Source organism: Osmerus eperlanus, chromosome 18 (genome assembly GCF_963692335.1).
Source record: "Osmerus eperlanus chromosome 18, fOsmEpe2.1, whole genome shotgun sequence".
NCBI lineage: Eukaryota > Metazoa > Chordata > Actinopteri > Osmeriformes > Osmeridae > Osmerus > Osmerus eperlanus.
In genome coordinates, this window is record NC_085035.1 from 1,148,288 (window position 1) to 1,162,664 (window position 14,377).

At 44.8% G+C, this 14,377-nt stretch overlaps 1 protein-coding gene across 1 annotated transcript; it reads right to left on the reverse strand.

Annotated features, from left to right (window-relative positions):
• Positions 1-549: 549 nt before the first annotated feature.
• barhl1b (BarH-like homeobox 1b) lies at positions 550-5,852 on the reverse strand. Its single transcript, XM_062484345.1, has 3 exons — positions 5,004-5,852; positions 3,075-3,300; positions 550-2,043 (listed from the first exon to the last, which is right to left on the reverse strand). Exons 1-3 carry the CDS (start codon positions 5,455-5,457, stop codon positions 1,752-1,754), a joined length of 972 nt encoding a protein of 323 aa, XP_062340329.1. The 5' UTR covers positions 5,458-5,852; the 3' UTR covers positions 550-1,751.
• Between the last annotated feature and the right edge of the window lie 8,525 nt (positions 5,853-14,377).

The following is a 14,377-nucleotide window of genomic DNA, read 5'->3' on the forward strand; positions in this document are numbered from 1 at the left end:
ACGTGTCAAGGAAGAACGGATTCAATCAACAATAGGCCTAGATTGAGACAAACGGAAATAATCCGGCCTGTTCGGTTACGCTAACTTTAGTCCAGCCCATCACTGAAGTGACACTGATTATGAAAAATATAGCCTAGGTATATTCGTGATGGAGTGATGAACAAAATAAAATTCAACCAACTTTACAGTTGAAGGAAAGATAACGATGCTACAACAGCCTATCTAAACATTTAGGAAACAATGGATCGACTCAAGTGAAAAATTTCATTTCATTTCAGCGATCATATGTTGAACATCTCTTGTGCTAATCTGGCACCGATAAAACCCTGTGCTTTAATGCTGATAATAGTCCTTACACGCTAGATATTGACTAGTGAGTCGGAAACTATACCTATTCCATATTGGCTAGTCATGTATTCAGGATTTGCTAACAATGAATACATTGAATGAGGATGACGGCAGTTATGAAGATGACGGTAGCCTGTCACTTCCCACGATTCTTATCTTGTCAATTGGAGTAAAAAAAGTTCCAGTCACGTCATTAAATGAAAGACTTTTATTTGCACATTTATAAAAGTAATTTTCTTTACTTCAAATGCCCCCCTCGACTCCAAACCTATTTTGTGGACTATTGACAAAATGTTCGTCCACTATACGGGCTAGGAACGGAAAACGATCCGGACATACAAGAACCACTCCACAAGTTGATATCGGTAATATACATTTTCACCAAAGAGAGTAACAAGGTTTCCACTGTTTCATATGAAATAACGTAAGTAATGCACAAAGTCTGTTAAAATACACCTAGCAAATCCACAGGAAATTGAGATAGACCTGCAGTGACCACAGACTCTGTGTATAGGCTATCTTTCTTGTTCATGAAAACTCATTAGACTCCTATTTTAAAGGTGAAGTGAATGATTCCGAACACAAACCAGGACAAACTGTCTCTTCTACATCAGTTGAATCTTCAACTAGATTAAATAGATTTTGTTCGATTTTTTTTATTTTGCTGTTTCTCTCATCCTTGTAGCCTATATGCTATGTGGTTATTGGGTTTCCATTTCAGAAAGTTCAATTATTGTTCATTATAGACTTTGAAATGATCGTTTTGTAAAATGAAGATAGCCTATAGTCCAACTGCTCTCTATGAATCGTCTGAGAAAGACGCACAAATGGATAAAGGAATGTATGTTTAAATCAAGCTCTTTTTGAATTAAATGCAAAATATTCTTATATACATGTTTATATCACTGGTGTTTTTTTCGGTAGCGAAAAGGTAAACAAAAACTAAGCGAATAGGCTAAAGAAGTAGAATGATTCATACTAAATCCTTTAGATCCTATAGGCTATATTGACTAAAGTTGTAATGGCATTCGACTGAGAAACTGTAAATAATAGTAATAACCTAATATCAACCATAATAATCAGAATGCGAATATACATATAGGTAAAAGTGCCTTCCCAGGGACGGTTTAGCCTACAGCCCTACACTAAAGTAAAGCCGTTTGATATGTCTGATATGGTCAACCCTTTAAAAACAAACAAAATAAATAGACTACATAAATTAACTGCATAGTGAACAAATAAATTAGTTTTAAATAATAGAGGTTAAAAACCCGTAGACTTAAAAGTTCGAGTTTTAGCCATGAAGTTCCCTCCATGGCTTATAGTCACCAGTTAGGCCTATATCGTTTTCTCTCTTAGAAGTCCCAGTTTGCCAACGAGCCCATTAATCTGGAGAGGCCGGCTCACCGCTGCTGAGTTGGCCGCGGAATCACACCGGAGAGCTGGGGGAGTGGCGGCGGTTCGCTGCCCCCCTGCAAACCGTGCAGAAGAATCCTTGGGACTAGAGGTCGTTGCAAAGCCGGCGGGGGTGCCGAGGGGCCTCGGTACAAGTATAGAGCAGCGGATGGATCCAGGTTGGACATCAGGCTTTGGGGGTAAAAGTATGGAGATGGAAACATTCTCTGAAGTGCAGAATAATTTCCCGCCTCAGCTAACAGTTCGAGTCCAACCGCCGTCTGTCTCTTCCACTTTGTCCTGTCCGACAAGAAAACAATACAGACAGAAGAATTAATTTAAGTTTAAACAGCTAATGAATAATAACTTACATTGAACTATAACACATTGTTAGAAAAACAAACGATCAACTCGATTGTGTAATATCCAGTGTCGATGCAAAAAGCTGTCATCAGTAGGCAGTATGCTATTTAAAATAAAACTGAACGTAAAAAAGCGACAACTGACACGTTGGTAAACGGTTTATCGAAAAATACTTAGCCTACTTTCGGATAATTGTATGATATTAGTTTAAACTGGGTCTACGCGTGCCTTTATCTAGTTAAATTAACGCTCGAGTTATTCCGTTGGCTATAATATCAGGTTTATAACTTGTAGTCACACCACGACAGAAGAGTCCTTCTTTGCAGGTGAATAATTTATAATTAAGATTATTAAGTAGACGGTTGAATGGTAGTTGGTTGAATAATTGATATGACACACACAAGCATTAGGCTATTCATGCTCCAAAGTGTTGTGCTTTTTGATTTAGGTTCGAGACTAAAAAGGTATATTTCACGCTAGAATAATTTATACTTATACAAAACATATTACTCTTAAAAAGGACCATTTAGGGTTCAGTAAAAAACTTTAATATTCCAACTGAAACACACTTAATGTCACCAACCATTGTTTTAATATTCTTCCCTGAAAATCGATTGATAAATAAAAATATATATTGAAGCTTGCAAGTGCACGTAAATTGCGGATAAAATCTTAAAAAATAAATAAAATCATGGGCCTATAAAATAATCGTATCTTCTGTGAATGTTCATGTGATTGTTTCCAAAGCTAGAGGTCAGTGTTGATTGATGTGATGTCATAACGTTCATAATTGTTAAAGGTCACACTTTCTGTTTCTGATCGGACTGACATGGAAATACAACCAGCTGTGAGGAATGAACGATTACGCCAAACACGCACGTGGCTGCGTGACAGGTGCACGCAAGACACGGATCAGCAACTGTTGGCGATTATTCGTGAAGTAGAAATCAGTGTCAGCCATGGCTTACCTCCGGTTCTGGTACCACGTTTTGACCTGCGTGTCTGTCAGGTTAAGAGAAGCGGCCAACTCCATCCGGTCTTGCACGCTCAAGTACTTCTGTCGTTCAAAGCTGCGCTCGAGCTGGGCCAGCTGATGGTCGGTGAAGGCCGTTCGCGCCTTCCGGGGTTTCTTCAACCGGGCCTGATGTGGACTGTCCCTGCTGCTAGAGATCTCTCTGTCTCCCTCCTCTTTTACTGCAAACACAATCGGTTGAAGACAAATATTTTATTTCTGAGTAGGCCTACATAAAAAAAAAAATCATTTACAAAAAAAAGTACAACTACATTAAAAAGAGTATGCAGGCCACAAAAGTGTAATTTTAAATATCTGTTTTTCGAAACTGTCTCAATTTCTTGGAGATTAAGCATGTTAAAACCAAGCAGGCTATATTTATTCCTGTACGTCACTGAATACAGTTCATCAGACTAAAAATACAGAAATTCACATGCACCTAGATTACTTTGTTCCGTTATAATCTATCTTAGTTTACATTTCTAAATTTGGGACCTACATTGTAATGTTCAATTCAAAGTCAGTTCTATTTTACTGCAATGAGATGCAATGAGAGCGTTCTTGCTGAATAGTTGAGTCCTCTCAAGATACACAATAATCCGTCTAATTGAACCACAAGGGAAAGGACCCTTTCAACCGCAACGAAGGAACTTCTGAGGGACCGTATGAGCGAGGAAAAGCGGCGGACGGCCTTGCTAGTTACAAATCTGATTAGCACTGTGACAAATTACATCAAATCCCTCAAATATAAGGAGGCAGATCCGCTGAAATCAAAGCACCCTAGCCTGGCTGACTACACTCTTTACAAGAGCTTTGGACCTGAATATCGATGAGAATAAGAACACACACACACATAACCTGCAATCAAAATCAAATGTTATCTAAAAATGTTCTACAGTACACACTCTAGACTAGATATACTAATATTGATTTGTTATCTTAAAGACCTATAGGCCCACACTCACTGACTATTACAAACGACATTGGCTGTATAAAAATAAATACGCTATATTGGTGTTGTAAATAAGAATATTAATGTTAATGTAATCACGTAGCCTATAAGTGTAAAGTACACGGTATGTCACACTAAAGAGACACATGGTGTAAATATGAAATGGTTTAGCAGTCCAGGCTGTGTTTCTTTCCTGCAGTATAAGGCCTATATATCGACGGCTGTTTTATTTCAGGAAATGTCTCAATAAACTGTCAATGGATGTGACAAGTCTGTTCTGGCTGACATGATTGGAAACAGACAGAGAAACGGGATGGTGTTTATCTGCGATAGACCTTGTCATCTCACCCTCGCTATCTTTCTTGACATCAACATATGCTTTCTGCTTAAGCAGAAATGCCTTTGATTGGAGCAGACACGATTTTACACGTTCACATTCTCCAATAATTTATTGATAATATTATTTGATTTTTCTAACATAGGAATTTAATTTAAAACACTCAGCAAAGTTATGCCCCCTGTATCAGATCAGACTAAATGGAAAAGTATGCTTTCATCCATATTTTTCTGACAACTTTATTTATTGTCCTTTCTTTCTGGGCCTATGAAGCCTAAACTTTGTTTATTTTTTTTTATTTTTTTACATAACACTAATCTTAAAATGCGTACTAGGCTACATTTATTTAAGTTGGTTTTACATTGAGCATGTAGCAACACTATTTGCTACTTTTAAATTTATATTTCTTTGAAATTATAAAGTTACATTTCAACTTAATTATTGACAAGGAACACACATTTCGGAGATCAAGATACAACATCTTTTCCACCCACAAAAAATACAAAAAATGTAGGCAGACCCATTATGTATTTTCTTGTAGGCGTATCATTTAAGTACAGCTACTTGGATGCAATAAGAGGACAACGTTACTTTACCTTTGTATTCGCTGTCGGAAGATGAGTTGCTGTGGATTTTGTCCATGAAGTCGTCTGCTATTTTAGAAGCCAGTCTTCCGGTCTCCTGAGTTGGCAGCCCGTTACTCGAGTACGGGGCGCACGCGGCTAGCGGCTTGCAGTCTGCTAGAATGTCTCTTATGAGAAAAGATGAGGTAACGGTTCGCGGTTGCGAGCCCGCAGAGATCTGTCCGTGCTGGAGATGAGGCAGCAGAGCCATACCGTGACCCGGTCTCTGTGATACTTCGTCCACGCACTCTCTCCTCGGTGAAGGGGGGGACGAGCAGCCGCTCTCTATGTCGGACCTCGGGCTGAACTCAAGCGGTGACCGGCATTCCCCAACCAAACTGTCCCCTTTCGATGTGACCGGACTCCCGGGTCGGTGGGAAAGTAAGGAGTCAATCCCAAAGCTGGAACCGTTTGTAGAAGCCTCCATTGTCTGTCAGCGCAGCTGAGTTCTTCTGGGCCTCTGTTCAAACTATCATTGGTATTCACGACAAGTTCAGGCCAGCGATCGCTGGAAATATTCGTTATCTCAATTTATCCTGCAGAGGAATCCACAAATGATTCGAATATCACGGCTATTCCTCCACCCCGTCTCTGCTTCTCCCAGTTTACTCTTGCAGTCGACAAAACAGTAAGAATCTCCAGATCATCGACGTTACAGCGTACGAATATGTTACAAAATCGAATCCACGTCCAACTAATGCTAAGAAGCCTTCTAGGCTTCGTATCCTTATAAAATCGATATAACTTGGTATCAGTCTCTGAAGTTTGATAGATTTTTCCGGATCTTTATACATAAAAACACAACTCACCTAGCTATAGCCTACAAATTGACCAGATAAAGCGCGAATCTGCCTGAAAAACTGTATCGAAGCAGCATCAGCGCAAATAAATTCTGCGGGCTCGAGCGTTTCAGCACCATGGACAGGTACAATAGCTCTAGCTGCGCAGGTTTATTTCAAGACCTGCAACTGACGGAAGACGCCGTTTCTGAAGATTTCACCGCTTAAAAAGTCCTTCGCTGTTGTGAACCGTGCTGCGCGCGACGGCAGTGGAAAGAGTAGGCATTCTGTGCCAGCAACGAGAAGCAACAAGCGATACGGAACGGGCGGGTATCAGGCGACCAAACGCACACGGTAAAACTGAGGTAAACTGGGTTAAAGAGACACAACTGGGAACTGAAACACAAAGCAGCGAGGGAGATTCCCAAAAAATTGAACTTGACGAAAACTCAGGAGCTAGGTTTTAAGGACGCCAGGCCACGTGAGTCCCCTGTGACAAGTCTTCATTGGCTGAGGGGGCTTTTAGGGTGTTGACGGTCTCGCGGAGAAGGAAACAGACCCCCCCAAACGCCCACGCACCCCCCCCCCCCTCGTTGCTCCCTCACTTTGATTAAAGGAGACACTGAATTCATCAGGAGACTCAGATCCAACTGTTTACAGGCAATTTTCACACTGTTTGCTTTCATTACATCATTGATGAGGCCTATAATGGGGTTATTATGTGGAGCGGGTATGTCTTTTCTCTCGCCTCTTGGTACGCGCGTGTTCAGTCAAACTTAGGATTTTTTTCTCCATCATAGAAATGTTCCACCTGCTGTTTTTTTTTTGTAGATGGTCTGAATTTAGTTTTGAATGTCCAACTATGTTGCATTATTCGATAAATAACGTGTTTTTCTACTATGAACGGGTAGATTATATTTGTGTATGATAATAATAATTATCATTGTATTTTATTAGGATTAATTAATTAATTATAAATAATAACACTGACAGCACAATCAGTATGAATGAAAATGATTGAAACAAATAAAGTACTACTACTAATAATAAAAATACTAATAAAAGTAATTTCTTATTACATAAAAATATTTTCTTTAAATGTTCATTGTTATTGTAGTATTAACGTGATCGTTGTTAGTATTTTGCAAAATTATTGTTGTTTAATATTTTTTTTATCATATTATTTTCAATATTTAGCCTATGGGGTTGTTGTTGTTATTGTAAGCGTTGCTTGTTATGAGTCTAGATGACAGAAGGTTTTGATAGGTTGGTTGGTTTATCTACCATCTGAACTGTTTTATTGTGCCTCACAGTGTCGCCTCACAAATGTACTGCTTAAATCCGGTATGAAAATATTACGCTAGGCCTACAAAGTTCATCCTCGATTAAAGAAAAATAGTTATGTGGTGATATTTAATATTATTACATTTTGTTATTTTATTGTAAGTAAATGTTGTGTAGCCTACATGAATACAGGGTGAAAGATTAAACTAAACGCACCTCACTTTTTGGCGCATGAAAAAGCACGAGCGTCGAGTGGTCAGCATTTAGTTCATGATAAGCAGCCATCTAGTAATGTATACAATGCTAATAGGGAATAATGTTCCGAACAGCATGCGCTGAATGGATGGCGTGACGCAAACTTTAACGTGCATGAAATACCATTGTCTGCACTTTCGCTTCTTTCTCCAAAACAGTTAGCCCCTCGTGACTCTCCGACAGGCCATAATAATCGAACCCCCCATGTGACCACCAGATTGGAGGCGCTGGTACGACTCAGACACCGGCAGGTTAGTGAATCCGCTCTGGCTCCCATGGGGTCCCCTCTCGGCTGCAAGCTGTCACACATGAGGCGGGACCGAGAAGGAAAAAGAGCACACACCCATCTTGACTTAGCTTTTCTTCTAAGCTTTTGGTGGTAGGTGTTTGCAGGCAGACTCTAACTCCGTCACATACGATAACTATGAGTTATTTAAGAGGCTATAGCCTGTAAGTTTGGCATTTGATAACCGACACCCGCATAAATACAATAAACAATGTTCCGTTTTTTGTTTGTTTCTGTTGCTGTAATTACGAATAAAATTGGCTAATTAAACGTGTAAAAGTGTAACATTTTTTATATATATAAATAACTTTTAATGTTAATCTAATGTTAATTTACATTAAAGTCACCCAGTCAGTTTAGAATTATTTTATTCGGCATTTTGTACACTCAAATACAATAACTATTTCTAACATATGAATACCAGGCTGTTACTTGAAGAAAATAGTCCAAGAAACGTCTCCTGTGTTGATTTTGTACACGTGCGTGGTTAGGAAGCACAGGTTTACAGTTTTCAGAATGTGAGGCTTATTCACCACAAGGTAAATTGGAGTCTCTCTCTCTCTCTCTCTCTCTCTCTCTCTCTCTCTCTCTCTCTCTCTCTCTCTCTCTCTCTCTCTCTCTCTCTCTGTTTCCTCCCTCTCTCTCCCTCTCTCTACCATTTAAATTCAACATCCTAAAACAACGTGGCATATCTAGGGGAAAAAAGACATGAGACAATAATGTTTCGATTACCGCTACACAGATTTAGGTTATCGACAATTATTGGAACAGGTGTTCTTGTACTGTGACACAGACTACAGAACATCTACCAGTCAATTATTATTGGTTAATATTTTCTCCATGAGCCCGGTGTTTCAATCATATGTTACTGCAAGAAATCTCCTCCATTGAGCCATGGGCCTACATTCAGAGTAAATATGATGGAATAACTCATATGGGGTTGCCTGGTTACACCGGGCAGTAGATGATGAAACGAAACAATGTGTTGTTTTTTATTTGTTTTGATTGAATGTGTATAAATATAAATTCAGATTTATTTTGTAAAATGTGTGTCGCCTTTGGATAAACTTTGGCAGCTCTTTGGAGCATTGAGTAAAACATGTCTTTCTGGAAAGGAGAAATACCGAAAACATGACTTCACACAACAAACAAACAGCGTCTAAACCAGCCCGGGATTCAGAGCACCGCGGACCAGTCAGAGATGCAAATGACGCACCTTAAAGCCATCAGGTACGCGACTTGACAGAAAATAATGAGAATCGCTGAATCTTTTATAAGGTTAACACTCACATATCCCAGTCAGCTGTCACACAAGAAAGAATTTAGCACATGCATGCGGGCGAAATAAACCTTCATCGTCTCATTAATGCTGACAGGGCCCCTGGACCGCCAGCTATCAGCGCCAGCGCGCCACCTCGTTTTGTGTCGGTAATTTGCAGCGGAGACAGACCCCTCTCTCCAAGGAAGAGAGAGGAGAGGAGAGCAAAAGTGAGGTAGAGGGGGGAATGGCAGAGGCTCGTGGAGCGCAGAAGAAAGGAGGGAGGGAAGGAGGGAAGGAGGGAGGGAAAGGAAGGTCTAGGGGGAGGGTGAAAAGATGGCGAGCGCGCCAGGAGTCTGATGCCGCCCTAATTGGAAGCGTTGGGCATTGTGAACGGAGGCGCTCGGTGACAGGTAGAGCCGTCAGAATGATAGCCCACTTGTCAGCGCAAAAGACCAATAAAAACAAACCACTTTTGATTTAATTGGAGGTGCAGCTATGGTGAGTGTGTGTGGTTAGTGCTGAGGGTAGGTACGTGTGTGTGTGTGTGTGTGTGTGTGGGGGGGGGGGGGGTCACTTCAGGGTTAGGGTTGCATGCGGGTCTGTCTGTATGTAGGAAATCATCACACCAGCCTTCAGTAGCTCTCATCCCCCTGTCATCCCCAGACAGGAAGGTGTGCTGTGGTCGCTGGTCTCCCAGCACAGAAGGCTTTCAGACCAGGCAGGTTTTGATTCTGTCCCCGGAGAGCTCCTCTGGCCAGACAGCCGCTAGCAGAGCGAAACTCTGCCAGGGAATTTTCTTCCGGACGAACCAGAATGAGGAGGCTGTTGTTCTGTCTGCAGACCCCGGTAGTGTGTCAACCTGGTGTTGTGTGTGTGAGCAGGATCTGCAGCTGTGTTGTTTAAAACCAAACGAACTCCCGCAGAAAACAAACGTTGTTTACATAAAGATCACAAGCGAGGTGAGAACTCATGTGACTTAAGAGCGCTGTGCATTTTTACACTTTAAGTCTTCAGACACAGTGTAATGTTTCACCTTGCATTACAGCATTCATATACATCTTGACCACGTCCACAGTGTTGTCTCTGTGTGTGCTGTTGGTCTCTGAATCAGTAACAGGGGACACCTTCCGGACGAGAGGACTGATATTGGCATCCATCCTTGCGTTGTGATTCTGTCTCATGACTGCAGTACCCCTACAAGGACCGCAACACAGACCTTCTCCCCTCGTGTTCTCCTGCTCCCGCGGCCCAGCCAGCATCAGGAAGCCTGCGTTTCATTATCCTGACAGAGTTCAGCAAACACATCTGGTCCGAGGCAGAGGAGGGGATGGAGAGACGCGTCCAAGAGGGGAGGAGTGGAGGAGAGGAGGAGAGGAGGAGAGGAGGAGAGGAGGAGGAGAGGAGCCAGAGGACGAGGATCTCCAGTCATCCATCACGCTATCCCCTCGTGAGCTGCACCGGCTCTCTCCAAACAAGCAGCCAGCCTCTGCTCTGGCCACCTTCGACCCCACAGACAGAGAGCCAAGGTCTGAGTCACGGTACCCAGTTGTGTTCGTGGGTGAGAGTGAAACATCCTGGGTAACCCCAGAGCCGCTAGCAGGATTAGCACGGTTAGCGTGTCACGCTTGGCCCTCTGAGATGCGGCTGGTGGATTTAAAACATGCTGTTGCAATGGATAAACTGTTGTTAGCAAAGTGTGATTAGCGAAGCATTAGGTGTCGCCGGCTTGACTGTGAGCTGGTGCATTGTCGAGAGGTTATAAAAAATCTAAATATATAAAAAATAAATCCCCCAAATACACGCTAAATTACACGCTATTTCTAAATACTCTGTATTTCCAAACGACTGGCAGGTCGCAATGGCACTGGCAAGTCCCAATGAGGCAGGATGGAGAGAGAGAGAGAGAGATAGAGAGATGGAGTGTATTTGAAAGAGAGAGAGGTAGAGAGGTTCAGAGGGAAAGATGTAGAGAGGTAGAGAGGTAGAGAGAGAGGGAGGTAGACAGCGAGAGGGAGAGAGGTAGAGAGGGAGAGAGAGAGAGAGAGAGAGAGGGAGGTAGACAGCGAGAGGGAGAGAGGTAGAGAGGGAGAGAGAGAGGGAGGTAGACAGCGAGAGGGAGAGAGGTAGAGAGGGAGAGAGAGAGAGCAACATTCCTGTAAGGTGTCACAGTTCAATGTGAAGCTGTCGTGGGGGCCCTCCTCCAGCCCCTCTGAGCCCTGCCAGGCCAGCCTGCTCGTGTTGGGCCAGGGCTCCCTTCCAGCTGCCTCGGGGAGACCCGCACAAGCTGGAACAGCCTCCCCTCCAGCCCCTGGCCCTCTAGGGGAGAAGGAGCTGGGGTCGCCCCCTAGCCCCTACCTCGTCATGGGAGACAGGGCCCTGGCTGCACCCTTGCCCCCTCCCTCCTCGCGGGGGGTTCGGGGCTGAGCAGGCTGCCTGTGATGTCAGTGAATCTCTGCGTTCGTGTCAGTAGTCAGGAGGTTTTCTCACACATGACTAATTGCCGGAGGGTGCGGCTGGCTGGCTGGGTGAGGGGGGGGGGAGGTGAGGGGGCTGTGTTTGGTTCAACGTCCTTGATAGGTGAACGGCTGTGGATGAATGTCAAAATGTCGAGGTGATGTAATTAGCGTTGGTGATGTCACGTCATCAACGTCACCTCTCTGTACGCAACACACACATGCAAACACACACACACATACATAGACACTCACACACACATGCAAACACATACATATACACACACAGATACACACATACACACACACACACACACACACACAACAACCATGGGGGGGGTCGTCTCACGTGCCTCCCAGCCCAACTCCCTGCCTCCTGATCTGGCCAATATGCAGGTAATATGTGGGGTCGCAACATCTCAATTATCACACCTCCTGTCAGTGGTTAGACTGTCCCAGTCCTCCTCTCATAACTAACTACCTTCAACACCCCCCTGCCCCCCTGCCCCCCTGGCCCCCCTGGCCCCCCTGCCCACCCAGCCCCCCCGCTGTGACTTTTATTGCTTCATTAGGATGCGCCACATGCTTCAGCGCGCCCACGCTCCGCGAGGACGCGAGCCGGAACAACGTTTGGCAGGTGAGTGGGTGATGAGTGAAGCCGTGCCTACTGGGTACTGCTGCTCTGGGCAGGCCTGGGTCAGGGACAGGCCTGGGTCAGGGACAGGCCTGGGTCAGGGACAGGCCTGGGTCAGGGACAGGCCTGGGTCAGGGACAGGCCTGGGTCAGGGGCTGGCCTGGGTCAGAGACAGGCCTGGGTTAGGGACAGGCCTGGGTCAGGGACAGGCCTGGGTCAGGGGCTGGCCTGGGTTAGGGACAGGCCTGGGTTAGGGACAGGCCTGGGTGGGTGGGTCAGGGACAGGCCTGGGTTATGCCTGGGTGAGGATCAGGACTGAGTCTGGGTTAAGGATGGACCCAGGCCAAGTTTGGGGCCAGCTTCGGGTTAGAGGCTGGTTTCAGACCCGGCCTTGGATAGGGAATCTGCAGACCTTGGGTCAGAGATGGTTTCAGACCAAGCCTTGGATAGGGAATCTGCAAACCTGGGGTCAGAGATGGTGAGATGATACACGAGGGACTCTCACACTGGCCCTGAAGCCAAACCTTTGTACGGTCAAGTTGTGGAACATCCCCAGCATTCCTCCTCCCCTCCTCCCTCTGATGCTTCAGTTCCTCGTTGAAGACAATTCCTGAAAACAGCCCGCTGCTGTCACAAACACGCAGACACACAACCGAGTAGGTTGTACGTTTTTTTTTTATTGATGCATGCAGTGTGTGTGTGTGTGTGAGTGTATGTGTGTGTACGTTAGGGGGTTTCGGTGTGTAGAATAAGACCCAGAAAATGCTCATTAGAGTTGACCTTGGCACTTGGAGCCGACGTTTGATGGATCGGGTACAGGGCCAAACAAGCCCCCAGGGAGCCATGATCTTATCTCTTATTGTACACACACCTCCCTCCCTGTGACCCCATCCCCGCTCACTCACTCCACTCTGCTCCACACGCATCACAGGCAGAATAAATCTGAGTCTGACACCGAGCAGAGGGAGAAAGGGAAAGAGGGAGGGAGGGAGGGAGGGAGGGAGGGAGAGAGAGAGAGAGAGGGAGGGAGGGAGGGAGGGAGGGAGAGAGAGAGAGAGGAGAGAGAGAGAGAGAGAGAGAGAGAGGAGAGAGAGAGAGAGAGAGAGAGAGAGAGAGAGAGAGGGAGGGAGGGGAGGGAGGGAGGGAGGGAGGGAGGGAGGGAGGGAGGGAGTGTGGATGGAGGGGACCTGGGGAGAGATGGAGGATGGGGGAGATAGAGAGCTGGTAGCAAGATGCGGAAGAAGAGAGGTGGAGGTGGGGGGGGGGAGGCAGGGGAGGGAGGGGGAGGGAGGGAGGGATAGAATGAGACAGGAGAAGAAAAAACACACAGAGGGCCAAGAAAAACCAATAGCTCACTGAGGTGTCATTACCCACATAAGTCAGCTGTGTTTTTTTCCAGTGTAAATGTCTGGGAGGCAGGTGGAGTTTTAAAGGGAAATGGAGGAGATTGGCTGGGAGGGGAGGGAGGGGGGGGGAGGGAGGGGGGGGAGGGAGGGAGAGAGGATCAGTGATGGAGCAGCAATGATGAGTCTGACATGAAAGACATTCTCTCTCAGGGTTTCCTCGGGGCTGCGTACTTGCTTGTACTCTCTCTTACCTCACACACACACACACACACACACACTCACGCTCACACGTACACACACACACACTCACGCTCGTACACACACACACACTCACACACTCTGTGGTTTTCCAGTTGCTAACATGTGTTGGTCAAAACTGAAGCATTACCAGCATGCATCTTGGCCAAGCAGTTCATCTCCCCTCCCAAACACTTTATACATGTCTCTCACAATAAGATAGTTTGACCACAACACTGGTTAATTCTCTCTCAGAAAGCAATTTTACCAACACAACTGACCTAAAAAAACACTGACGAGGAGCCTTGCAAAAATAATGAACTTTTATCTTTGAAGTTGGAAGGACTTTTCACATGAATCCATATTTCTTGATGGAACAAGAATAAACAGAACGGATCAGAAGTGCAGCCATTTGCAAATCTTCTTTTTTTCATTTCTCTACAAATAGTCATTTACAAAAGTGAAGACTTCTAAGTGTATTTCAGAGGAGGATGAAACTAAGACTCCCTGGTCTGTGAAGCGGCCCTGGTGAGTAGGCCTGCCCTGTGAGAGAAACTTTCCACCCTGAAAAGTGGAAGTTGCCTCATGCATGGGTGTGTCTGATACGCAACCCAGCTGGGCCCACCGGTACACTACAGGGTGGAGCCATTTAGGTTAGCATTAACGGTTGCACTTGAGTGTTAAGGTCTAAACATTTGCATGAAAGTGTGTGTGTTGTGTGTGTACATACAGAATGTGTGAGTGTGTGTGTATATGTGCGTGTGCGTGTGTGTGTCAGCGTGTGTGTGTGTACGAGCATGAGTGTGTGTGTG